Source organism: Daphnia magna, linkage group LG3 (genome assembly GCF_020631705.1).
Source record: "Daphnia magna isolate NIES linkage group LG3, ASM2063170v1.1, whole genome shotgun sequence".
NCBI lineage: Eukaryota > Metazoa > Arthropoda > Branchiopoda > Diplostraca > Daphniidae > Daphnia > Daphnia magna.
This window is the reverse complement of record NC_059184.1, coordinates 1,388,486-1,415,904: the sequence shown is the minus strand read 5'-3', so window position 1 is coordinate 1,415,904 and position 27,419 is coordinate 1,388,486. Positions and strand designations below refer to the sequence as shown.

Genomic DNA, 27,419 nt, shown 5'->3' with positions numbered 1-27,419 from the left:
TTCGATGCCAGAACTACCGATTTTAAATCAACTGGAATTGACCAGTAGAGAATGAACACTTCATCTTATGGACACCAAAGGATAACATTTTCGTTATTGGTTTCATAAAAACTTGCTTAATGGATCAGAAACGAGTTCAAACCTAAACGCAAAATTGAACTAAAACTTCTAAAATATCATGGCATGCCACTAGTATCGTTTTCCAACCTTATTCAAATATCTGATGGATACCTTTGTAATTTGATCATCTTTTTGTACTTCTGTATTTCTAATAATTTAGTTTTGTATTTGTTTTGTATTTAGTAACGAATCGGATATTACATACTAAGCAGCAACCTATTGTTTGGCTTTATCCTGTGGAGTAAGAAAAGGAACACACCCCTTTTTTTCAAGACGTTTTTCGGGTGCAAAATAATGCGACCGTTCTTGGGTCCGATGCGAAACATCAGCGGAAATTGCAAGACGTCATCCAACGAAATGTATTTCCTTCCATACACACATTAGGCTCTATCAGTGAGGATTTATGAACGTAAGCCGACAAAAACAATAAGCAATTATAGACAACCGTCGCTGGTGGACGACGTGGATCTGATTTTTGAAACATACAATTTCAGAGTTTCGGTGGGGGGAGTGAGGGATGATATTCCATATTTTGCAACACACACTATAGGTGTGTTAACGCAGACAATAGAATGAAAAAAATAATAATAGAAACAAAAAGACTAATTGCAGTAGAAATGATATATTTTGTTAGAAAAAGATAAAAAGAAACTGAACGCGACAACAGAATGAATGAATAAATCAGAAGCATTATCATCTGAGACGGAAAGAATAACAGCAAACGATCCACGACAGCTTATAAGCAAATGTAAATAAACTTGTAACCAAGCAGCTCAAAAGAATTTGATTATATTTCCATGGAGATGTAGTGACTGATGAGGCGTCAACGATAGACCGTTCTATGCAACAGAACGGGACGAGGTGTCATAAGTTAAGAATGACAACCTTGGAATTTTGTTAGCTGTCCGTTAGTGAGACTGATGTGTGCTGGTGTACTTCCGGCAGGTACGGCAACATTTGCTGACTTTGAAGTAATAAATTCCACACATGTGCTTCAACGAAGCGCACAGCTTTGAGTCCAACTTGTCCTGGCAAGCCCGTTGCCTCTCTAATTAACGGATAAAAGGCACAATTAGGGGAGCAACACATTTCCAACAAAGTTTCGATCACACCTTTAACCTCGTTCTGTATACTGTGCTGACTATGGTAAGAGCGTGAGCAAGGATCATTGGCGCATCGCTGCCTCTGTCGTGGCTTTTCGAGTGCATCGCACCCTTCAGTCGGTGACGAAGTGCGTCGATCCATGCACTGGGCTGCACGGAACTGGTGACCTCCTCCGCACGTGGCACTGCAAATGCTCCATGGTCCTAGAAAAGGAGGGGAAAATTTTATCTTTAGTTATCGCTAATTTTGGGCCTTATAGAAAACTACAACTCTATAGAAACGAGTCTTAACTCTTGTATTCATCTTTACCTGGCACCCAATCTATACAAGGTCGTTCCGTGCAATTCATCGATTCGTTCGGTCTCGAATCCGGATTACACATGTCTTGCTCTGGGCATCTAACGTCTCTCTTTTTTACTCCCGATCCGCATGTAGAAGAACATGGCGACCACGGAGTCAGGACCCACTCCATGCAAGGATTCTGACGGTGGGAAACAAAATAAATGAAATTATTTCCCGTATGTCCTGCGGGTAGTTTGGTTGGCTCTACCTCATTGCAAGATTCAACGTCATCAGGTTTGAAGTCAGTACATAGTGCGTCGTCTACTAATGTCGACGTAGTCGTCTCGTAGCAACTGACATCGCGTACTCGGGTTCCACCATCGCATCGCACGGAACACTGATTAAACAAATGAATGTATTAGTTCCCATTAACTTTTCTTACACTAATGCAGCCTTTATCATTAACATTACCCTAGTCCAAAGCCCAATTTTCCACTTGAACGTTGGTTTAATTTTGGACACGTCGATGGAACTTTTTGAATCGTTGGGCTGATCCGATTGCACCTGAATTTTGGCTAAGAAGAGGGCAGCGTCATCGCCTATGTGTATTGACATTTTCTTGTAGCTATGACCCAGATAGGCTTCATCGGCTAGTTCAACGTCGTTAGTGTCCAGTTCTGGCCTTGCCGACGCCAGGGGATTAGCCGTGACAACCTGCATCTCCATTATTTTCAGGTTCTCTGGCAGGATCTTATCTTCGACGTAGAAATCTGGTCTGCGGTCATTGCTGACCCCGGCGGTACTAGGTACAGCCGAAGGGATGAGAAGATTCAATATTTCATTGTTAATTTCCGGCTCAATCAGGTGGGGGCTTGCGGTCTGCGGATGGCTGGTCGTGTTAACATCTGTTGTGCTGTTAAAGGTGTCTCCGCTTATTTCGGCATTGAGACATAATCCTCGACATTTCTGGATAGACTCTGGTTCGAGAAGGTCACGACATTTTAAACCACCGTCGCAAAATACTCGGCGAAATTGAACTCCATCGCCGCACGACGAGGAACACTATGTAAAGATATCAGAAATTAAAATAAAAACGGTGAGCGTAATGAATATAAATTGGATGAAGATTAAAATCAAACTAGACCTCAGACCAGGTTCCAATTGTCCAATTTCCGCAAACAACATTGCCGCATTGGCGTTCTTCTGCTGGCTTCAGAGCCGGTACGCAAGCCCCTCCTACTACGCTGCAACGTACTTCCCTTCTCTGAACGTCACATGGATCTTCGTTACACTATTAACAAAAGACTACATCATTAGCAATATGTTTAGGGTGTGTGCTTATGAGATATTAAACTAATCAATACCTTGGACCATGTGCCCGTCTCCCAGCTCGCTTCACCTGGGCACGGTGCTAAAGGTTCACAAACATCTTCCTCAGTCGGCCTATCGGTGACGGGGCAATCAGCGTCGTGCAGAGCCATTTGCTCGTCGTCGGAAAGAGAACGAACACAAATGACAGTACGCTTTCTCAGCCCACGTCCTTTGCCGCACGTGATTGAACAATGTTGCCAAGGACCCACCCACCACCTGGATGAAAACGAATCACATTACTATTGATCGTGCCGAGTTGCATATCTAGTTCACAATAAGTACTATGTAAATATTATTTGAACTCTTCCAGTTTTTAAACGTTAAAACCCATAGAGACCGGATGAATCAATAAATGTGTTCCAGGGACGTGCTAAACCCCCCCATAACGTGTCGAGATTTAATTGAGATTCGAATTTACCCGTTGCGTGACATCACTTCTCTGTTAATTAGTTTGTTATTAGGCTAGAGACAAAGTTATACCTAGGAGGACAAGACTGTTTGTTGCATGCTCGTGATTTCTCTTCGGGTTTAGCAAGTGCAGCGCAATAGGTCTCCTCCACAAGTCCGGCTTCCTTCTCCATGCACTTGGGTTGAGACACCTGTAACATTGCGCCGAAAGAATACAAGGGATAAAATGACACGTTATGATGGGATACTTTGTTTCGTTCTTTCCTACCTGCGTTCCACCCCCACAGGTGGCTGTACACACAGACCAGTCCATGTACTCCCAACGGAACTCCGGTGTCCGGGTAATGTTCTCGTTGGCCACCGTGTACTCGTAACTTACGCCAGCATTAGGCGCTCGGAACAAGAGCTTGACATGTGAAAAGGAACAGTTGTAGCTTACGCACAGAACGCATGCAAAGCATAAAGACTCACCAAGAATCGGAGGTCTTCCAGCGATGGTCCGGGTATATGAACCTCTTCCAGCTCGCCTTCGCGTCGGTAATAAATGAGAGTAAATCCAGCTCGGTATTCACCCGACCATTGGACCGTCCTATCGGATATCGAATCAAATGAAATGACATAAACATTAGAGAGGAAACAATCAGTATTCAACCCGTGGTCTTCACGTTTACCATTGGCCGTTGAGGTAGTATTCATTGGTCTCGACTGACTGGATAGCAATATAGTTGGCAGCCTCGTCTGCTTCGATGAGACGGATGTTACGAGCTCCTTTGGGAATGACCACCATTTCGACGTAATCGATTCCGTCAGGTTCGGTGTAGTTACCGCGGATGGTGTTGCATTGGGTGCCATCGCCGTGGCAAACACCGCAACGATCTTCCTGAGCTTTTGAGTCGATTCCCCAATCACAGGCTACTCGCTATTCGATGTGAAAAGAGGTGATTGGAGAAATTTAGAAAACAAAAAAAAACAAAAAAACAGGAGGGAAAAGGAATGAGATGTTGGAGTCGTTTCCCAATGGAATACAAAATTGTAGTTGCACGTACTCGACACACGCCATTGATGCACATATCACGCGTGCCGGGATTGCAGGGCGTGCCATCCACCACGCTGTCGGAGAGCATGACCGAATAGAATTGGCCTTCGGGTTTGCAGTGCAATTGACACGGAGCACCTAAGCGCAGACAAACGAACAATTAGATCTGAATAGTACGTCTCGAAATCGCCAAGGTTTCGCACTTTTAATTTGAACCGGCAGCCATGTGTGATTCTCTCCTTTGTAGGGCGTCGCATCGAAAACAGAGCACTGCACAGCTCGATAACTGGGTCCGTCGGCCGGGCAAGGCTATAAAGCAAAACATTGATCAAATGAATATTTTTACTTAGTAATTCCGTGAATCTGTGAAAAATATATAAAGATATAAGGAAAATGTAAATATTTCAGAAAGACTAACATCCAAATTGCAGACGCGGTAACGCCGTCTTTCGCCAACGCAGTATTTGCCGCCATGAGCCGGCGCTGGATTATCACAAAGTCTAGCCGATGAAGCCAGACCGGCTCCACATGTGCGAGTACAATCAGACCAAGGTCCCCATTCACCCCATTCACCGTCAATCAGCTGTGGTCTGTCTCCCATTTGAACGCACTGACCATTGCTGCACCACTGTAATCACACAAAATATGGCATTCATGTTTGAGATTTTTCACGTAATGCAAGCTTTTCTTTCGCCTTGCGTTTTTCTGCTCAAAATACGGCGACAAAATTGTGAAATTTAAGACATGTTCAATGCAATGACGCGATTTCACGGAGTGGACGTAATAAGATCATGTGGGCGAAGGGCTTTAACCAACTCTGAGCTACTCCGTTTTCCTCTCTTCCGGCTGGGTCGTCAGCCACATTAAACAAGACTCGGGTTCTTATTAGATTAGTGTCTCGTATCTCAAAGCCAGTGACAGAAATGAGCTCCGACAAGCCGCTGGCCGAATAAAATGTTTAAGAAAATCCCAATAGGGGAAACAAGTAAATAAAGGACAAGTGAAGGAAACGGCGGCCAGAGGGTGGATGGAAGGAAATGAAAAACAAACGCGTATCTTTTCCGTGTGTCGTAAACAGAAATTAAACATGAGCCGCGTTGTGATAGCCCACCCGGAACATGAACCATGACTTTTGAGCTCGCACCCTTGCCTCTTTATATTGCCCCAAGTGAAAACCCTCTGCGTCTCCACCATGTCGCATTGGGTGATAAACTGATGGTCGTAGTTAATAAGATCGTTGCCTTTACTCGACACCCATATTTGACAAACAGTAAAAACATGAACTGTTTCAGCTATGTAAATCACCGTGACTCCTAAAATGGATAATGAACATGTTTTCATACTTTGTGCTTAGCACACGATGTTCCAGGAGCAGCTGGTTCCAGTCTGGTCACACACCGATTGTCTGGTAGCTTGCACCAAAGCGTCTGGCATACCTGGTATAATTTGATTTACTAATTAGTTTCCCTAAGTAATTATTCTCTTTTCTTTTCTTTTTCCCCGTCGCTAACCTCATCCATTCCAGAACAGTGCATGGCTTCCGGACCGTACTGCAGCCGGCACTGGTGATCAACATTGTACATCGCGCCGGGTGGCAGTTCCGGGTAGTGGAATTCGTGATCAGATGGGGGATCTTCTAGGCATGTTCCCCAGTTTCTATCAAGAAATCGGGTAATGTCTTTGCGCGAGCAATTCGACCAAATGATTGGTCCAGCGTCGGAACTCAGCTGAGGTGACATGACGTGCTGATCACCCGACAAAGGCTCACAGCCATTGGTGGGTCCGTCGTGGTTGGCTCCAAAGCTAAAATATTCACGACCGTGTCACAACATCACCAAAAGAGACAACCACAAAAAAAAGAAAGAAGAAAAAAGGCAAAAATAAAAAAAGTCATAAAAAGCCATTCACAAAATAAAAACGCTACTGACTTGTGTCCGAGTTCGTGAGCCACGGTGTAGGCCAAAGACAAGCCCGTGTCTTCGTTGACACTGCACGACCGATAGGATTGACACATACCAGCCACTTCAGCCAGACCTAAAATGGAAGATAAGACCATCAAGCGTCGCATTCAATTTGCATTCGAAATTTCGAATGCTTTTTTTTTTTTTATAATTCGCCAAAAGAATCTCGTTTTGAAAATGGCGAAACGACAGGAATTAAATAGTAAATACCCAAGGTGCTGCACGGTTCGTTGACACGAGTGCAAATGTTGTACCTGCCGAATATAAAAGAAAAAGAAAAAGCCAAATGTGAAAATGCAAAGTAGCAACGCGCAGACACTATGTAAGATAGCGAAGAAGGCTATATCAAAATGATACGACCCAACAGACCAGAACGTGTGGAAAATTCTAAGAAAAAGAAGATGACAAACCTAGTAAGAAGAATGGCAACATCGTGATGGTTGGGATGATCGTCTGTTTCGGGGTTGATGGTTGCCTGCCACTTGCAAAAGCTCTTGAGCGTGTTGTCGGCGTGATGGCTGATGTCGAGACCATCCTGTGACACAATGCCCCAGTGTCATAAAAAAAAAAAGAGAAAACATACGATACAATATAGTACATAATAATGAACAGCGGAATCAACAGTATCCATCAACGTCGGTGTAATACGTAGAAAAGTTAACGACATCTATCCATTTCCTCACGACTAGCAAATAAACAAGTGCGTGTATATACAGTCTATGATAGGTGGCGGTCGTTCGTGACAACAGCAGTACTCGCTAACAGCCAAAAAGAAATGCGTTTGCGACAATAAATATAATATCCAGTCGCAATAATACGGCAAGGAAATGGCACACTAGTAGACTGTTGTTGTTGTTGTTACTGTCCGTACTAAAATAGCGAGTATATATATTTCTGCCATTGTTCATTGTAATGTTTGCATGGACATAACCAACGGCCGTGTACTTTTGTTGGCACGTATATATTGTTTTTCCCTTGTTCCTCTACCCCATTATTTTCATTTTTGGCTTACCTCCAAAGATTCGTTCTCGAGTAACATGAGCCGGACCATGACGATATTGATGGCATTTCCTATGCTGGCATCGCGGTAGAGCGCCGAAACCTGTCCAATTGTTTTGCACAATTTCCAATAGGTTATAACAATAACATAATACGTGCAACACAATGTACGAGAGTTAGGATCTCTTATGCATATAAGGTATTGTTTCTTTTTAATAGATTCTAAACTACCAAAGAACATGTGGCCATTATTCAGTGCCGTCCGTTGATAAGGAAAAAATAAAAATCGTTTTTCCCCACTACAACCAGGGCCTTTTTTATGTAACCTACAAACGAAGCAACTCGAGAAGACGGAATTTTTTAATCTCATGTTCATTGGAGAGATCGCCAACTGGACACGGAATGTTTGCATTTGCATCCCAGAAAAAATGCAGGCAGCGTAAGAGGCGTGCATTTGTAATGCATGCCCACCAAAACGCGCACAAACTCCTAATGGCGGAATAAAACATTAGACATCTATCACTACCAGACTACTTGCGCTGGAAAGCGTCCGAATCAAATTTCGAAAAAAAAAAAATCCAGTGCCAGCGGAATACTAGCAATCGTTTAAGAAGTGCTGCGCATTCATCAGCATTAATCAAGTCGCCAACAAATCAGGCAAAACGCTTCTGAAGTGTCTTGATACGTAACTTCAAACAGTTGGCGCCATCACAGTCGACTAACTTACAGCGTCTAGTGGAAGATCAAAGTCGGCGAATTCAGACAAGCGGCACTGTACTTACTACGCCTGCAAATGATGCCCGATTGGAGAGTAAGTTAGCCTACAAGGGGGGAAGTGGGCGATGGAAAGGAAAAATCACTCAACTGTGACTATGTGGGAAGACTGAAATCTGACGGGCAGCTTCTCACGCATTCCTGTCACCTTCCAGCGTCAAACAAAAAAATGATCAAAGCAAAGCGGCAAAGTGGAAAGTTTTCGCGAGATCCACAAGAACTGCATTAACGCTTTGAATTGAGATGGACAGCACCGTAAAGAGTCCATTAGCTTGCTACTCGGCCAGATAACTGAAAGTCCGGGGGGTCGGAAAAATAAAAACAAACGATCCCGTTTTGTTTTTTTGTTTTCTTGTTTCTTTTCGGACGATAAAAGGTTTTGTGTTTTAAGAAAGTGGCGATCCTGAGAGGAAAACAATACGTACCATGTTCATGACCGTGAGAATGTAGGTTTCAATGTCTTCGTTGCTGTAGAATTCGGTCATCTTCTGGTCGGCTACGACCAAAGTTTCGACGTTGCGCTCCAAGCTGACGGATCGCTTGCGGATGGCGTGCTGACCTCTTTCCTTCGGCTCCGCTTGGCTTTCCTGCCACTTTTCTCGCTGGCGAAATGCCAATTCCACGGACTCTGCTCAACCAAAACGGTAAAAGCACAAATTTTATGTGTTTGCATTCAGTGTGAAGTACAGTGATTCAGATGCAAGATAGTTAAACCTAAAAGAATAAAAATGGACAACAAGGTGAGATGGATTGAAAATTAGGTTGCGATTTAATCGATTGATAGACGACCGGATGGCTGACAACGTCCACTATCTAAATTCGAAAATGGCTTCTCTCTTTTATTGCAATGTAGTGCCATCATCATTAGAGATGAGACCGGTGCAATCAGTTATGTATAGTGCATTATACAGCCGGGGCCTCCGCTGAGAATTGCGGTTTCTGACTCACTCACCAGAATGGCTCCAAGTTATTTCCATTTTCCTTTGGGTAGCACGATAACATTATATCATTCAGTCGTTAGAGAATAAGAAAGAACTAAATTTCAAGACGGGCAGAGAAACAAGCCGTCGGGCCGAAAGAGGAAGCAGCTGCGGCAGCTGGCTTTTTGGGTTTTCAACTTGGCAATCATCATCAAAGTTTGAAATTCAGACTTCAACTTGCGTCCAGTGTGAATCGAAAATAGAAGAAGAAGATCGTATAACGATATATTACGATGCGGGTTATACTGCCCTACGCATACATACGGTGTGATGGCCAACAAACTCTCCGCGGGCTATTCGCTGAGCTATCGCCAATGACCGGTCGGCTGTTGACGTTTGCAATAGCCTGGGCGACGATCGCACGCGATCGTCAAGAAAACTCTTGCAGCATTTAGATCGTTAAAAAAAAAAAAAAAATTCAAAAAAACAAGTCAAAATCAAATATTGTGGCGATATATCCTTCATGCCCCGCTGGCGAAAAAATACAACTAAGAATCCATTACCGACTTTGATTGCGTCCACATCCAATGCAGTAGTGGATAGAACACCCAGGGCCAAATCTGTCATTCTATTGCGAAATTTACTAGTCGAAAATTATAGAAACTATAATGTCTACGACAAGGGCAAAGCTCATAAAAGGGAAACTTCAAAAAAAATATATATATCTAAAATATATGAGTGAAAAGCAGACAAGACAAACCGTCATTGCCGCAAGTGCCGTGTCCGTCGTCATCGTCCGTTTTCTCGTCTGCTGCGTTCAGGGCCGATCTCTTGTAAATTAAGTGCGGATGCTCTCGTTGGTGCTGTCCAAATCGCTGGTCCGCATCATCAGCGCTGGCATTGGGATGTCCTTTGATCGGTTCGATCATGTACTCTTCCCCGCCGATGGCCACATAACCCGTCTGGCAATGTACAAAGTACAAAACATGAACAGAAGCAAGCAATTATATAGACCACCATCATTTGCTGAAATGAGTTTCATCCTCCTTCTCTATCCCACCCATCTACTCCGGCAGGAAAAAAAAAGGGGGCGAAAGAATCTCGAGCGGAACATCAGACAGAAGGGAATTACGAATCCATTAAACTATAGCTAATGACTTGAGCTTATTGCCAACTTCTTTTGTCTCAATTATTATATAGCTGCAGAGCATAGTCGAGTTCCTGTCCAGCATACGGCCCACACACAATTATACTAAGATCTGAAACAGTTAAAAGACAATTACGAAAGCCATAACTAAAAGGCTCACAGCCTCGAGTAAGGAAGATTGAGTTGGACATTTTATTTTTCAGGATATTGTTGTAACGCGTCGTCCTCATTTACGTGCTGCACCTATTTTGTTCTTTCATTTCATCCGTCTTATTTCGCAGCCAATTTCATTTTTTTAGGCAGCACGCAATCAACTCGATTAACTCAATTCCACGTACTCTGCAGCAGACCTCTGATGGTATTATTCTTTTCCACCAGCCTCGGTCCACGTCCTCCGGCCAGTACGGCCAGCACAGGCAATGTCTCATTTTCAATTTCTCTGACGCCCTACAAGTTTTTGTTTGCCGTACGTTTCGTTTTGGGCTTTGTTAGTATGTCTCCTTATTTCCCTTGTTGATATTCGTCTCTCGTTTTTAACGGGGCATTCTCTGCCTTTTACGTGACAAAGTTAAAGTCAAGCGCAAACATACAAACTCACGTCCTACATTTGTTGGATATCATCTTGTATGTGAGACATTTACGCTTTTTCTTTTCTTTTGTTTTAATGTGACGATGCCAACTGAACTCCAGGAGGATTGAAAAGCGATTTCTTGTTGCCTAGCCTTTTTCTCCATTATTGCCCTATACGTTACGGTTCACCCAATTGATTATCCCGTCACACAACAACATTCTACAAGGTACACATTCCAGCCTCGGTCGAAACTCTAATTTGATTTTAGTGCCGTTTCAAAGCCCGCATCGGGTTACACATTAATTCCTTACGTGATACATACTATGGCTATACGGTTGACGTATTCGTCTGATATTGTAGTCTCATCGCGTCTAATAGAAAAAAACAGACACACACACACACGGTGTGCTTCTGCTTTCTTATTAAGGGCAAAAACAAGCAGATTGAAGAAATTTCTCATTTCTGAAAGACGATGCGAAAGATTTAGAAGGAAAAAAAGAAATTGAAAGAAAAACACGTAAACTAAAAACAAGTCCATGTTTGTTGTCTGTGTTTCTGAAAAGGAAAAAACTACCAGAGCAGTCTGCCCATTTAGCGAAAACGTTATGTAAAACGGTGGAAACTTGAACAAGGGACGAGAGAAAAAAAGAATGATGCGAAACGGGAGAGAAGAGAAAAATTGTCTGAGAAAAAGAAAGTCCCGAAACAAAACATGACGGAAACGAGCCAAACAAGACAGACAGAGGGTTTTTTCAGTTTCCTTCGCCAAAATATTTCAACGACCTTCAACTGTCCGCGCCACTCTTAATCGTTTATGATGTCCATCAACGGCAGCAGTTGCGCATTCACGGGCGAAGCAATATGGCAGGTGGAATAGCCGTTGCTTCAGCGCAAGATTTAAAAAAATTTTAAAGAGAGTCGAATGAGGCCGCGTGATTACGAACACGTACTATCCCAAACCGAGCGTTAGTGCGTTGTGACCTTTCTGATTTATTTATTTATTTTTTGTTTCCTTAAGACTAAAAGTTGAATTCAAACTATACAAACGGCGAGGGGACATGAATAAAAGAAAGAAAGAAAAAAAAAACGGACAGAAACCTTGCCGGCAAATACATTTTTATGTCTAATGGACGCTAAAAATAGTAATAAATAAATCAGATGAAATAAAAGGCCGAGTGTAGAACTGTGTAGAAGTCCGAGAGAAATCAAACTCAGCAGGTATATTATTGCGATGCCGCCCAACTGCGCGCGGACTGCATCGCAATGAGCCGCTTAGTCACGTCACGGCGGCGACGAAGAGATTTCGTTCCGCTCTCAAAAGTTCTTCGAAGAAGAAGAAGAAGAAAAAGAAGTGAAATAAAATGAAGTACAAAATAAAATGGAAGAAGAAATCACGATCACGACACGGGAACTTTTCCTTCCCTGGTGCATTCACTCCGTCTCGCTCGGCTGGTGGTTTACGTTCCCATGGAGACGCAATCAAGCATCCGCAGACCACATATGCTACCTATGAGCGAGAGGTTCCTTTTTTGCACGTGCAAGGTGGCCGTCTCTCAACCGCGAATTGGGGAAAAATAAACGGCAAAACAAACATCCACGCACCTGTTTGTTTAAACACGACACGTCAAATAAATTTGCCCACTGTTGCAAAAGAGAGATTTGCGTATTATCGCCGAGTTATCGCAGTCTCCTCAATGGTCTTGTTTCTTTGGCCGATGGCAGAAGCCATCATTCTCTCGCAAAGTCATCCGACTTTTAACCGGGCAAAGCTCCACCAGCTTTCCCGGCAGGATTAAATGGCTGTACAGACCAAAGCGCTAGGCGATGCATCTCATTGCGATCGATATGGTTGCAGGAAAAAAATAAAAAACAAGTGAACACAAAGAACGTTTAATAGATGCACGGTGACTAAAAGGCATCACCGTCGGACGTAGATTAAACAAAAACCCCAGAGTGATTTCTCCTTTATTTTTTTTTCAAATAAAAACCAACAACATTCAATCTACCTCTTCTTTTTTTTCGGGACGGCGGCGATCGTCTGTGTGAAGCGCGTCTTGGCTAAGCCTATAAAGTAAAGGTTTATCCTTGTCTCCTTTCTTTACTCTTCGAGTCAGTTCACGGGGGTCTTTCTGAGACACTCACTACGTCTTTTTTTTTTCTTTTTCTTCTTTTGTTTTGATTGTCTTCTACCTCCTCCGTCTCCTTGTCACGGGATAATACACGCAAACACACTCGGTTATGCAAGTAGCATGCAAATGAAGTCGAAGATGACGACAATAGGCGACGACTTTCCAACTCGTTTTAAAGGGCACTATATGTATATAAAACGAAAAATAAAAGGACATGGGAACGACGAAAGACAAAGAAAGATGAGGTAAATCTTTTTGAGGCCCACTTTTAGAAATAAATTTGAATCTGTTTTCGTTGCATAATCTTCAATATATGTTATGAAGGTATTCAACTGGTTGTTGAAGAGGCACGATATTCTACTTGGTTATCTACAGGTCGGAAGAAAAATCTTTCCCAACATCCGAGTGATGCAATAAACAAAAATGTGACATGATCCGATCGAGACGTATAAATTCTATCTGCTATTTCATCCCCAAACATTTCTTTTCCTGGAACAGTCGGGTGTCTCTACGGAAGAACAGCATAACAAAATGGAAAGGTGGGCGGCCGAGGCCAAACCATCTGCTACGTTCTCATCACATACGTCAATGGTACACTATTATACACACTCGCTGGATTTAATATGAGAAAAAACAAATCTGCGTCGAATGATACGTTTGTATATGGAGGAGAAGCAAGAAACGCAGTTTCTATTTAACAGAGCAACAATCGATTTGTTTGTTTGTTTTTTTCAGTGGAAATGTTATTGGCAAAATGAACTGGACTTCCTTCTCAGATTCATACTGAATCCAAAATGACAACCCACATTGCAATAACTTGTTAAACGGATTCAGGAAATTGAACTTCGATGATCGTTGCTACGATACCGCACTTTTGTCGAGACTTAACATGCCCACTTGCACATAGAGGACTCAAGAAGTATCTCTAGGATATTATTAGTGAATGAAATAGATTGAAAGCCACCGACGACGTTGTCTGGGAAGCCACAAAGTAACAAGATGATATTGCTGGCGCAGTATTCCCTAAACGGGTTTGGCGGGCTGAGAGATCGTATATTGTTTTATTGGTCAATGGAAAATGAAAACAAACGACAAGCAGCAGGCAACTTGAATGGCCCCTGTTGTGCCACCGACATAAACTGACTAGACAGATTCTCAGAAGCTCGAAATTTAAACGTAATAAAATCGCAGTTCTGAACAGCTCTTCCACATTCTTGACACAGGAAATAATCGAAAAACCAACAAGCAAGAAAAAAAAACATTATTGATACTAAGGGATGCAGAGGTTAGAAAAAGAAAATGGAAAAAGAAAAAAAAACATTTACCCCATAGATTTTGAACGTCATGGAGTGAGGGCTCGGTACACATTATAGAGGCCGCAATGGTGTCACTAATTCACTATGCAGACACGAACGGTTACACTGCACGCTAGCAAAAGGTGATGGAATGGAAATTGCTGGTCAAATATGTAAACAAGATACGGTCGGCAAATCTTTGCTAGCGAAGCCTTCAATGAACAGCGTAGGACGATGCCAGAAAACCGAAATAAGAGGCCTAGCAACGCACACGAAAATGAAACCCGTTGATAATGAAATGTGCACAAAAAAAAGAGAGGAAGAGAGAGCATATAACAGTAGAAAACCTGTTTCTTTTTTTGTGTGTGTGTTGGGGGGGAGGGTGACCTCGTCGTTCGTCCAAAAACTAACCCAAACAACGATTCATTGATATTCCGGAATTTTCTCTATGAATTTTTTTTTTTTCTTGAAGTTTTGCTGTGACCATATTCCTTTCACTCTGGTCGCTTATCTCATTTGCAAGTCATGTTATGCATGTTAAGAAAACTCTTTTATTTTATTTTATTTTTTCCCATCGTCCCTATGTTGATTCCTTTCTCACCTAAACCTCTTCACAAACCGCAAAAAAAAAGGCAAACTCGTCGGGCCTTTTTTTTTTTTTTTCCTTTTGCCATAAGCTATAAATCAACAGCGATCGGTGTTGAAATAACAGTACTAAATAGAGTGAGAAAGTTAAGAGAAACCCCGCCGGTGATAGCATAAGGTGAAACACACACAGCGGTAGGCCTAAACTAATGACCAGCTTACAAAGAGCTATGTTACAATAGAAGAAAAACACGAGCACAAAGGTATTCAATGGCTTCCACGATTGTGTTTCATGGGATAGAACATTGTTTTTAATCCTGGCGGTTAATTCAAAAGTGAACAATTCATAAGCATTTACGGATATCGTCTTAATAGAGCTTCTTAGAGCGGCCAAGTGGCGATGATGGATCATTAACGCTTGACGCTCATAATGAAAAATTAAAACCGAAAGGCTGTGAGAGAGATAAGAGACTAAAAAAAGAAGAAGAAGAAGAGAGATAGCATCATCTACCTAATTTGGGTTTGGCTGCGTGGAAATATGACATCATCGGACATCATTGGATGCCGTTTATGGTATGGTAAAAATGGAGACGCAAAGGAATTAGAAAAGGTAGAGAAATAAGCGGATAGAAAAAGTAAAACCTTGGGGATGAACCTGCGCAAAAATGCGATGCTTCGATGGAGGCAGAACGTGAGCGCAACCTGCAAACGAGCTATACAGCGGCTGGTGCGCTGCGTTCAGTACCTCAACACAATCCATCCGAGAAAGCATTCCCCAACGTCCGCCTGTATAACTCAGCTATGCGCACGACACATCCTAGTGAACCCCATTTCGGCTGTTGATTAATCACCCATGACGGCCATCTGACTGCTGGATCGCAATGAGCACAGCGGAACAGGCAGATATGATGAATAATCATGAATTTTTTTGTTGTTGTTCAAAATCAAAAAATGTTTTGGTGGGAAAGAAGAGAAGGTCGGCCTGTCAAATCGTTCATCAGCGTCTATAATGCAACTGCATCCAAGTAGCCTTTGTTTTTTTTCCTCCATCGCCTTATTAAGCCTTAGGAGTGATCTGAACACACGAAAGGGATATTAAGGGCGGGGTCAGCAACCGATCCTTGGCATATCGCGACCTTCTCTCTTTTTGGTCTTTATTTGTCACCCTCTTTTACACGATGTTTGCAATCTGTGGTAACTCTGATGTAGGTTTGCGATCGTTGTTTAGTAAATCATGGATTGGTGGAAAGAAAACAAGAGCCAAACACTGTCGTCTCTTTAGGATGCAGCCATAAAATACGGGAAAACAAAGCAAAAAAAAAAAAAAAAGAAATCCTTGATGTGGACAAACAATACGACAGCTGTCGCAGTGAATCATCTTTTCTTTTTTTTTGCCTTCCATCGACAATTCATTTTTTTTTTTTTAACTTTCTCGCCACATTTTCTTTCCTTTTTTAGCCGTTTTTCTGACCGCTAACCCGTTTTGGTGTCGCCCCTTTTTCCACCCTGCCGAGCTAAGTAAATGACTCCAAATTTTTTTCACGACCGAATAAAAAAGAGCAAAGATAAGAAATAGCTGCAAAAAAAAAATCAGAGACAAACCACCCAAAAAAAAAAAAAATAAATAAATAAAAACAATCGTGTGTTAATAAGACGTAAAAAGAATCGGGAGTCTGAAGCAAGTTGATTATCTTTTCTTCTCTACGAGAATTTCGATTTCTTGGTCAAATTCATTTTGTTGTTGTTGTATGTCCTTCAGTTATTTGGCTCCCTTCATCGATTAAACCGAAGCCAGTCAGTTTTCGGGGTCAGATTGTTCGATGGTTAATCGAGTGGGGGACCCGAAGAGAAGACGAGGGAAATCGTTCTAATTGAAAGACGAAAGGAAGAAAAAAACAAACAAAACAAAACAATTCAATTGCATAGCATTCAATTCACCGAAATCAGCCACAAGCTAATTTTTTTTTTACTTTACTACAAGATAGTTAATCGTGGTTTTCAATCAGCTCGCCTTCGTGGTAAAACGCATTTAATATTCAGCTGAATTAATTTTGAAGATTGCGAAATTCACGGTAATTGAAAGGAAAACTATCTGTTTGAAAACCCGTTATTAAAAAAAAAGCATAATTAAAAAACAAACAAAACTAGTTGCCCTGACTTTTATGGTTAGCCATTTACAATTATTTCGTAAATGAATGTGTTGCCGTACGGTTTCAATTAAAAAAGACATAGATGTTATAGTTGTCTACGCGGCTGTTGAAACAAATCCGGCCAACAAATAAGCCTGTCTTTAGTCATGTCAATTCTACAATTGTAAAAAACAAAACCCAACAAGCAGAACCCAAATACAGAAGTGTTTCACGCTCCTTTAGTAGAAACTCGTTGGCCGAATTTCAACGCGGACGGACACGTTTTTTCTTTTCAAAATTGAACCTGTAGCTACCGTCTTCTACGCGTGTAAAATTACATCGTATACCAATCAGCTTCGCCTTTGGCTCCCAACTACTTAGTTACAGCACCTGCATTCATTTCTTCTCTTTTTTGGATGATTGCTTTCAGTAGTGAGAGATTTATAGCCTCGGAGAATGGGAGGGGCGGATGGGCCTATAGCGGCGGAAGCCCAATCCAACGAATGAATTGTTCAAGGGAATAACCCAATTACGGTAGTGTCCTGAATCACGCAACCTTTGGCATTTATACGACTATGCTAAGAAAATGTAACGCAATTAAAAACCTTGTATGCATTACAATTCTTCGAGAGCCTATAAACAACTGGGGAATAAAGGAAAGAAACCTAAGCCCCAAAACAAACACGAAATAAAATGAGAAAAAAATAGAAGAATGTCGACGACATGTCTGGGTAAAAAGGGAAAGCTGAGATATCCATGAATGGAGTCGAATAATGTGAGAGAAAATGATTTTGAGGAAAGAAACCCAAAACAAAAAACAAACAAAAAAGCGGAATGAAATCAGACATTCTCAGCTCGTAGGTTCCTTTATATTGCCCTTCTCCCCCCTCCCCCCTCCCTCCGCTTTCTTTGATAGATATGCACATGTGGACAACGTCTAGATTGATGGATGCTATTCTGTCGTATCGAGTTGGGAAATGAGACCCAAAGTCCCGAAAACATCGGAGAAGAAGAACTTCTTTTCTATTTTTTGGTGTTGAAAATGCTGCAACCGACAAGTTTTGCATAAGACGTCGGACCGAAAAAGGGGATTTTTTTATTTTCTTTGCCTCTCTTGTTCCTCATTATTATGATGCAAAGTAGTAGTGAATACGAGAATAAGAAACCAGAAGAAAAATGACAATAAAAAAATTGTGAGTTTCAACTTTCTTTGCCTCTTCGAAAACTGAACTCTTGGCACACACGAAAATAGACGGTGGACTCGGGTAAAAGGGAATACGAAACAAAACAGAATGCTTGCCAATAGACACGATATACTATACCCTGGCTATGAATGTTTATATTATACATACAATGATCCTCGGCCTTTTGAATTGCTGCTTTGCGACACAAGTAACAAAGGAAAGAATAGGAGCTCAAGTCGCGACTTGAGCGACTCCACTGTCCCCTTTTATACAACTATCGATTTCCTATGTGTAGTGCTGCAGCATGCAAGTGTTTCAGACGACGAAGAAAAAAACAAAAACAAAAAGGAAAGCAACTAAGCAAAGAGCCTGCCAGTTTCATGTTTGATCTTGGTTATTCTCTTCGAAGAACGAAACAAAAAGTTTGAAAAAGTTTGTCAAGCTTCTGTTTTCTTGGCTAAGCTCATTTGAAAATTACGTTATTAAACATTTCATTCCGGCACTTGTCGACGCTTGCTCTGAACCCGCCTCCCGAAATTAGTTATTTACTAATCCCCAGCAATTGTATAATGATTCAAGGAAAGTAATTGGTCCCGCACGCCGATCCATGTGCCGGACTGAAATGCTTTTTTTTTTATTAATTTTTGTTTATTTCTTTTAGCTGCGTGCCACGAAGGAAGCCGTCGACAACGTCGTGGATTGCGTCCTGCAATATGCCTCGTCCCAACACCAACCCGACACGTCAGACTGGGTGTATCAACATTGGAATATACACTGTACACACTACTATATTTAGATATAAAATAGGATATAACTCCACATCTCACGACAACTGCTTCCTTCTTTTCTTGCTTCCTTCATCCACTCTCCTTCTCCTATTCGCCTGAAAGAGAGAAGAATATGGAACGAGTGCGTCATCCTCTCTTTAGCGCGAGCGCCTTCTGCTTCCGTTCTCGTCGGCCGCAGTGCAGCTGCCGTTTGCACAAAATTTCTCTCGTTTTGTTTTCCCACCCAACTAAGAAATCACGAAGAACATACGAGAGTTGGCCCGTGAACCAACATGACGCAACATTCAAAACCATCAAAGGAGATTGTCATGTTGTCATAGTAAAGTTAGGCTACAGAAAATCCTTTTAGCAGAAATAGGAGCTGGACCGCATCAAGCGTCTTTCTTTTTGTTGTGCAACATCGTCGATTATCGTGCCATTTCCTCTTGCCAGAAACCAGGACCGTGTTCAAGAGAATATTGTGTGTGTCCCGCTGAAAAACCGGCCCCGCCCTGTATCCGATTCGTGCTGGGATGTGTTTGACCACCGCTGACCCCTCCGTCAAAGAGAAAAGCGTCTGATAAGAGTAGATCAAAAATCCAGGGACTGGCCAGCATTCGATTCCTACCCAACCATTTTGATTAACTTCCTTTCAGTACATCCAATCATTCTCCCTTTTTTTTTCTCTCTCCCGCTTTCTCCACTAACGGGAAAATTTGAAAGGAAAAGTAAAAAAAAAAGGGAAGAATATTGAAACGATGGGCATCCATCACGTTGGACAAGTTCAATCGACTGGAACAGTGCAGGCCGACTTGATTGGATTGGCGAGTCCACCGGTAGTTCGGCAGGAGGGTAGACGAATTGAATAAATTTGATTGCTATTGACCCAATATCTGTGCAACTCGTACCAATCGAGGACTACCCTCCCCCCTCCCCCTTTTTTTTTTTTTAGTACAGATGGTCAAACAAGTTTTCCACTTACCAATCCATTGCAGGTAGAGACAGCTACGGTCGACTCCGGATGTCCTTTAACTTGGCCGATGTAGTGGCATTGTTTATGTCTGGCCGACATGAGACGGTGATTGGTCACATTCCGTCCTTGGCGGCGCTCGACGACGAAGGCCGACGCTAAAAGTCGATCATTCGGTTTCAAATGGAGTTGTTTCTCGCGGCCGGACAGTTCCAGCCGATAGTGAACGTCGTCAGAAGCGTCATCCACTTGGCGCCGACGACGTCGCTGTCGTCGAGACGCATCGTCGTAATGGTGTGTCAGCTGGTGACTCAGTAGTTGGCCTCGCTCTGACACTTTCCGTGGGACGACCACATCGTAGTCGCTCAAACGTTTCACCAAATCAGCTAGACGGAGATGAGAAAAAAAAAAACAAAACAACAACATTAGATAAACGTTCAATTCGAAATCGAATTCCATCCCGTCAGTTGAACAACATTCAAGTCGTTAACGCACATATCAGTCGATTGAGCGCTTCCCTCTCCTGATGTTGAGTATCAATAACGATTGTCATTCCTTTTGCCCTGACTGGTTCCATCAAAGTGGTCGCTCATTTCCATTTTTTCTTCCTGCATAAGTGAGCTGGATTAATTATGCGCTTTGCTCGGAAATCGACGAACGTCGAATTCCTATCGGGTATTTCATTTATCGCAACTCATTAAACGAATTCTTGAAAGACCCGAGTAACCTTCCCCTTACGAGTTGTGGAACAGGAAGGCGATCCCGTGCATCCCATAGTGACGCAAGGCGTAATGCCATTGTCAAATTAAAAAACAAGAAATTAAAGAAGGAGGAAAGAGAAACCAGACAGTTTGTAATTGAAAACGTCCCGCAAGGGGATCCATCGCCATCTAATTTCTTTGCTCAATGACATCCTCCAAATCAAAAAGAAATTTTTTTATCGACGTTAGGATTTTTTTTCAATTTTAATTCCACGAGGAATAAAAATTTGAAGACAGAATTTTTGTAACATAATATCGTTTACCGCTAACTATGCGAGCGCAGCCGACCGCATCAGCAGTCTCTTGATTTATAGCGCAGCGGGAAACGAAACGGTATGGCGACATTTAAAATTTCTTCTGGCATCGATTACAACTTACGATTTTGACAAAAAGGTTTATTCCTCGCAGTCGGGCCACTCCCGCCATTCTGTCTGCGGGGGACAGGCTCGCGACCAGCCCCGTGCTCTACCGTCGCACGATGTCTCACGGTTATCCGAACGTCAAAAAAATAAATAAATATATGCTGTAAATAATAAAAAAAGATATAACCGCCGTACTATTTTCTTCTTAGCGGATATTAATGATCGCGACGATTGCCCAGCGGCCGTCCGTTTCAAAACACGTTGACCCGAGGTATTGGTGATGACGATGCGGAAGAGAAAAAAAAAACGGGAGAAGAGGAGAAAAAGAAAAAGAAGAAGGGATTATTCGAGTTATTTTTGTCTTCCTTTTCCAATGAATATTTTTCGCTAGTTTTCTTTTTATTTCTCCTTGAACCTTTGTTCACAATTGAGTTGCTAGGATGGACAGTCGTATAGATAGGTATTATGCTGCCGCCAATCCCCGCTGGGCTATCCAGCAACAAAAAAGAGATAGAGGTCGTGTAGGGTGTGTATCATCTCTCTAATACAAGCGTGATCAATTGCATCAACCAATCACTTCTTACGCCCACGCTTGGTAAATCCTGTTGTATCGTCTGGCGATTCTAACACGTTTCTTATTTTCTTAAAAAAGATCCCAGATTGCATTCGACTGATTCCTCGATCAAAGATGACATTACGTTGCTAAAGGCGTTCTTTTGAAATGCTTGTTTCAAAACAGGAGAGCAAAGTTTTCAAGACGAGCTTAGAGTTCTAGTAACTAGGCGATCGTAATGTCTTTAATCCTTCACTCCTTAATAGATTTTCAGGTGTGTTCTCTCTTAAAAGAGTATGGCATTACTTTACATACTTGTCGATTCCGAACTGAAAAAAACAAAACAAGATTGAAGGCATTGCATCGCTGTTATTTATACATAAACCTACACACCCATATAACTAATAATACGCTCACGCAAGCTTTCTTTTATTTTTTACAAACAACACTCAAAAGAAAATGTTAATGGAAATTTATCGAGTTGGCCTTTTGGTTTTATTCTTTTTTTTCTTCCAAGTATTTTTTTTTTGTTCTGTGCTTTTAAGAGTACGCAAAACATTTCTTATCTCTGACTCCCAATCGATAGGTAACAGGAAAAATAGCAACGCAGCCCTACTAGACATTTAATAAGCTACATCACGCGCTTGTCATTTGTGGCTGGTAACCTTAGAGAAAAGGGTTGACGAAGAGTTAAGGAGTGTTAATGATCAAGGTGTATGTTTCCCTCTGTTATTAAGCCCTTCGTTTTTCTTGCTCAATGGCAGAAGAACGTAAATCAAATGAAAAAAAAAGGGGAAAACAAGAGACCCTTGAACAAAGAAAAAGAATAAAACGAAAGAAAACAAAAATCGAAAGATGCGCGCGAACGATAACGTGCTGCTGCACGCGTCAGCGGCACGCAGAGGGTGGTAGTCCATCCCGCCCATCCGTGCAACAGTCTGTTCCCTCTCTGAGTGTAGGATACCCGAAAAAACACCGTTGTCGTCTCCGAATCCATTTAGGAAGACCATTTCTCTCATTTAATGCGATGAATCATCATCATCTTTCTGCCTTTTTCTCTATTCCGTGTCCTTATAGGACACGATGACACGAGAGGAGGGCTCCTCCTGTCTGCTTCGCTCTGGGATTGTTTAACGAATACTTAAAAGACATCCAAATTTACACCTTTATCTCACAGCTGTCTCTGCGCCTGTAGCATTCATTGGATCAATTACGTGATGGATGACGAACCTAATTCATCACTACATCGTTTTCTCACTCGTCAGTTACTCGTCGTCCTTTATGTTATCTCTCTCTTTGAATGGATACAGTATGTTAATGTTCAAAAGGGAAACAGGCATTGAAAACTAGTGAAGGAGACTTGACAGGCGAATTGGTCCCCCTCCCCCATTTTTGGACGTCATTTTTTTGTTTTTTGTTTTTTTCATAAAAGAAGAAAAAAAAAAAAAAAATCCGGAAGGCCGGAGCTGATGATGGATACGATACAGTTGTAAAAAGAAGGGAACCTTGGAATGGCTGATGCAGATTGCAAATGTAATGTAACTAGTGAACTTACTATCTGCAAACGCATAAATGCATAAATACATAAAAAGTTGGAAAGATCGAGAAAAGAAAAAAATTATCAAGGGAAAGAAAACGAGATTTCACATTGTCCATGTGTGATTGCTAGTTTTAATATGAATAAATATAAAGCGCCTATATTAGTAGTACTGACCTTGATGAATATCGGCGAATGAAAATGGCACAACGGGAATGGCCGCGATGACCGACACGAAGCAAACGACGAGTGACAGCAGAGCTAAAAACACAGCGGACCTCATTTCTTTCTTTTTCTTTTTTAAATATTTTGTTTGGGTTGGTTGACGTTATCGATAACAGTTTGGATGTCTTTTATTTTCCCCCTTCGCGAAACGTCGTGTCTGTAAGGAAAGAAAAACTGAAGACGATCGAATTACATCACTGCACTGTTCGAGGGCGCTTGATCGACTGCAATCAGCCACTGGTTAACAACTGCCTCCGACTTCTTGAACGATAATGAGTCACTTCAATCACGAAGCCAAGAAGAAGAAGAAGCGGACTAGGTTAAGCCACTCACCACTGAAGCGCGCGCGCGCAAATTAAAAAAAAACAAACGAAAAGACACCGATAACAAACAACAACAATTTAAAAAAAAAGAAAAATGGACGAAAAAAAAAAGGGAACTTGATGAAGAGGATCGAGACCGATTGGGTGGCGGATTTTTTTTTTTTTTTTTCCTGAGCGTGTTATTTATTTTTATTTTTATGTCTATGTTTGTGTGTTCGTTTGTCTGTGTTGTTGCTGTTCGAACTCGAGCGAGCCAGGAGATGACAGACGACTCCCGAACGATCACTCTTCACTGATGGGCTATATGGTCAACGGATTGCAGTCAACTGTTAGTTGTTTGTTTTTGTTTTTGTTTTCTTTCTTCCGGAAAGAATTTGCTTCTAACGAAAATAGGCAACAAAATCCAGCAAAAATTGGTTTTATCCGAAATTCGAAATTCCAAGAATAAAAGACGACGATCTCGAAATGCGTAGATGAGAAATGTTTAATGTAGAACTTGTTTTGGCTCGAAAGAAGCCGGCAGTGAGAGAATAGCGTCTAGACCGAAGGACAGAGCGAGTCCAACTGGAGAGCCATTCACGAGGCACGCGGGATTATATACCTCTCTCTCTCTCTCTCTCTCTCTCTTCCGCTACACACAAACACACACATGTATACATACACACGACTGTTGTGTAGCGCGCGCGCAGCAATAAATACGGGGGGTAGAAAAACGAACGGCTAGCAAAGCAAGTATTATGTTGCCCTTTTTTTTTTCTTGTTTGGCCTAGTAAAGTACAGTTTTGGTATAAAGCTCTAGAAAAGCTAAAACAAAAAAAACAAAAAACTGTCGCCTTTTATTTCATTCGTTTGATGATGCAAAACACGTGTAAACCATCCCTTGCGGCTATAGAATTTCTCCGGGTGCAATATCACTTGTTCGCATTGATGAGAGAGATGTAATGCAACTGGCGTACACGAACAAACGAGAAGACGTTGAACCAGATTGCATTTTGAATAGATATATATTAGTAATCGAAAGAGATGAATCTCGCTCATCATAACACTACACACACATTTGAATGACTTCAGTGGCTGTGGAGAGACTATAGGGCAAAAGCAGCAGCTACTGGGTGCAGTTGGGCGTTAGGAGATACAGAGACAGAATGGGGTAGGCGGTGGATCGATGCAGCGCTCACGATCAGCCTCATTGCCTTCGCATTTGAATGCTAATCGTCCGTCTAGGGACACACCACGATCTGAGCGGGAGGATCACATGGACCAGTGAACTTTACGAAGAGTTGTCGGTTCGTGTGGCTCGGACCATGTTTCTTTATTTTATTTCGCTCCTTTCTTTAACTTGAAAAAAAAAAAAATGGATAGCGAAACAAAAATTTTAAATTGGTATTGGAACAATTTTCCCTTTTCGAGAGTTCAACGAATTATCTATCCCCCTTTCTTTTTTTGGTAGTAAATCCATCATCTTGAACTTGCTCCGAGATCTAGTCCGATCAATAAGTTGGATATGTTTTTATATTTTTAGTATAGAGAGAAAAATGCGACAAGTTTTTTTTTTTAAAGTGAAGGTTAAATCAATGAAATTCCGGCCGGTTGCTTTCGCTTTCCGATTGGTTGCCGATGCTGTCCTCGTCCGAACGTGCTGTCTGGCCCCAGCCATTTTTCCCCCTCTCTCCTTCTGTTAAAAGTTTGTTTTGTTTTTTTCTCTCTTTTCTTTGCCCACCTCAGTGAGGTCAACTCCTCCTATTTTGGGTCTCTTACACAAGTTTCTACCAACACGGTAAACAGATCAACAAGACAAGCGTGAACGCTAAAAATGTAGTCTATCTTCTTATCCATTAAAAAACAAAACAAAAACGGGGGGACGTTGGGCCACGGAACACGGAGGGGATAACACAAAGAACAATCCAACAGTCAAATGTCAAGGACTGTAAACGGTCAATTTTGAATATATATTCGTAACGAGTTTTGCGACTTGCCATCCATCATGTATACACTTGATTCGCTTGGATTAAACTATGGAATCGGTGGCTACACGGTGCGCATTCAACGTCCGGAAGCGAAAAGTCGTTTCCGTTCTCCTTACATTTTTCCGTTGCTTGAAGCGTCACATAGAAATAAAATCTTTTTCACCACTAAGATCGCGGTTGGAAACAAAATAGTTTTGTTTTCTTTGTTTTTGTAGTTGCCTTTTTGTCCGGCGATTTTTCTTTCTCCTTTTTCTGTGATAGTTATTAATGTGTCCGCATTCGAGACCCAAATATTCAGCGACATTCTTGTGGAGTTACAACTTTTCGTTTCGTTACTATTCAACAATTCAAAAATCAAAAGAATACGAAAAGAATGGGTGTTCAGAAACGTCTGGGGAGGTCCGCAAGATGAATGTTTAAGACTACGCCAATACTAACGCAATTCGATTGGCCTATAGAGCAGGAGAGCACTCATTTTCTATTTGATATCCTTAACTCTCCATTTCTATGTGCCCTCTCGTCCTTTTCATTCCATTTTACGATGGTCCTCTAACAACTCGGCACGAGCAATTAAGGCCATTTTTGATCAAAGAGTCGAAAAGGAAAGAACAGAGATGAAGATTGCCGATAAAAACTGGCTGCTCCCAAGTTTTATTATGTTCGGTGTAAATCAAAGTTGAAGAAGGCCAAAAGAATAGAAACGATATAGTTCCAAAATGGAAGAAGAAGATGAACAGAGGAGTCACACACAACAAAGAAAAAGAAACCACCAAAGCTTTTTTTTTTTTCTTTTCAAGGCGTCAAAGAAGATTTCGATACACCCAAAAAAACGCCAAAACCCGGAATGATAAGCCAATACTTTTTTTGTGTTCTTTATTTTTCATATTCTTTTGTTTCTAACTATTCACGTTGTGATGTACAGTCAGGAATGCTCAGTTCAGCTCCTTTTTATTTTTCCTTTTGAGGGGATTTTATTTGGTACGTTCGTTTCTTTTTTAGACGTACACAGCATAATGGATCGAGGTGTGTTGCAGCACTTGTGCACGATCACTTCCAACGATAAACTCTTTTCGCTTTTTTCTTTTTTAGCATAAGCAATTCTCGATGTTGATGATGGAAGGCGCGCCATCCTGTAGATAACGGCAGCTAATCGAATTATGTGGAACGTTCCTTATTCGATATTTGACAAATAAAACGAAAAACACGATCGCCTTATTTGAGAGAAGACAAAACGCAGAGTTTTTTAAGTACACATTCAAGCTGAATGGATTTCTGATATAGCTTTCAAAGAAAAAATGTATACAACGTAACACATTTCCGACATACTCGTACTTTGCCTTCCAAAAAAACAAACTCCCCAGGAATTTCCTTTTCCTTCTTCCCGAAATGGCTCTTAAATAATTTCTCTTGGTTAAACATCGATTCAAAAAGACACTGTCCGTCGTTGTTGCCTGTCTCTTTCATATCACGCTAGCAATTTTCCTCCTGCATATTTTGGGTTTCTCCTAGATTTTGGCGTTTCAACACATCCCGGCTCGAACGTCAGGTACAAACAGGTAGTGGAACCACGCACATTTTCGAAAATCGTCATTCACCACTGCACCCACCCACTAAAGTTCAGCGTAAAACAAAAGCCAAATGAAATAAGGAAGAGATGTAAACGCTAGATACACCCTGTTGATATTACTAGGCGACGTACTGTATATATACAGTATCTAAATTGTATAGTGTAAATAGCAGCAACCGTTAAGTCCTGTCGGATCTGCCCAGGACGATGGCGTCAATCTTGACTCACTCTTTCATCTCCACCTACCCTCATTTTGTTTATGTTTTGCTTTTCGCGGCCGGAAATATTTATTGAACAAAGTACTTTTTTTTTATTATTATCTTCTGACCAATTCACGCGGTGTTGAAATACCGTTTGGACGCAAAAATAAAA

General features: G+C 41.7%; 1 protein-coding gene across 1 annotated transcript; it reads right to left on the bottom strand.

Annotated features, from left to right (window-relative positions):
• Nucleotides 1-462: 462 nt before the first annotated feature.
• On the bottom strand, nucleotides 463-24,088 carry LOC116919136 (A disintegrin and metalloproteinase with thrombospondin motifs 7). Its single transcript, XM_032925027.2, has 24 exons — nucleotides 23,143-24,088; nucleotides 19,765-20,138; nucleotides 9,736-9,937; nucleotides 8,481-8,683; nucleotides 7,295-7,384; nucleotides 6,693-6,817; nucleotides 6,493-6,536; nucleotides 6,250-6,355; nucleotides 5,833-6,124; nucleotides 5,665-5,757; nucleotides 4,740-4,949; nucleotides 4,525-4,630; nucleotides 4,332-4,459; nucleotides 3,957-4,204; nucleotides 3,757-3,874; nucleotides 3,554-3,691; nucleotides 3,358-3,476; nucleotides 2,871-3,093; nucleotides 2,651-2,797; nucleotides 1,978-2,568; nucleotides 1,775-1,903; nucleotides 1,534-1,705; nucleotides 1,233-1,427; nucleotides 463-1,168 (listed from the first exon to the last, which is right to left on the bottom strand). Exons 1-24 carry the CDS (start codon nucleotides 23,246-23,248, stop codon nucleotides 1,029-1,031), a joined length of 4,299 nt encoding a protein of 1,432 aa, XP_032780918.2. The 5' UTR covers nucleotides 23,249-24,088; the 3' UTR covers nucleotides 463-1,028.
• Between the last annotated feature and the right edge of the window lie 3,331 nt (nucleotides 24,089-27,419).

Bases quoted from the DNA above. Each gene is read 5' to 3' on its own strand.
- LOC116919136 (XM_032925027.2), bottom strand. From the start codon at position 23,248: ATGAGGTCCGCTGTGTTTTTAGCTCTGCTGTCACTCGTCGTTTGCTTC. The intron at 9,938-19,764 runs GTAAGTGGAAAA...GTACATTGCCAG, and splicing joins TCTCTACCTGCAATGGATTG to ACGGGTTATGTGGCCATCGG. The intron at 8,684-9,735 runs GTTTGTCTTGTC...TTGGTTGAGCAG, and splicing joins CGGCACTTGCGGCAATGACG to AGTCCGTGGAATTGGCATTT.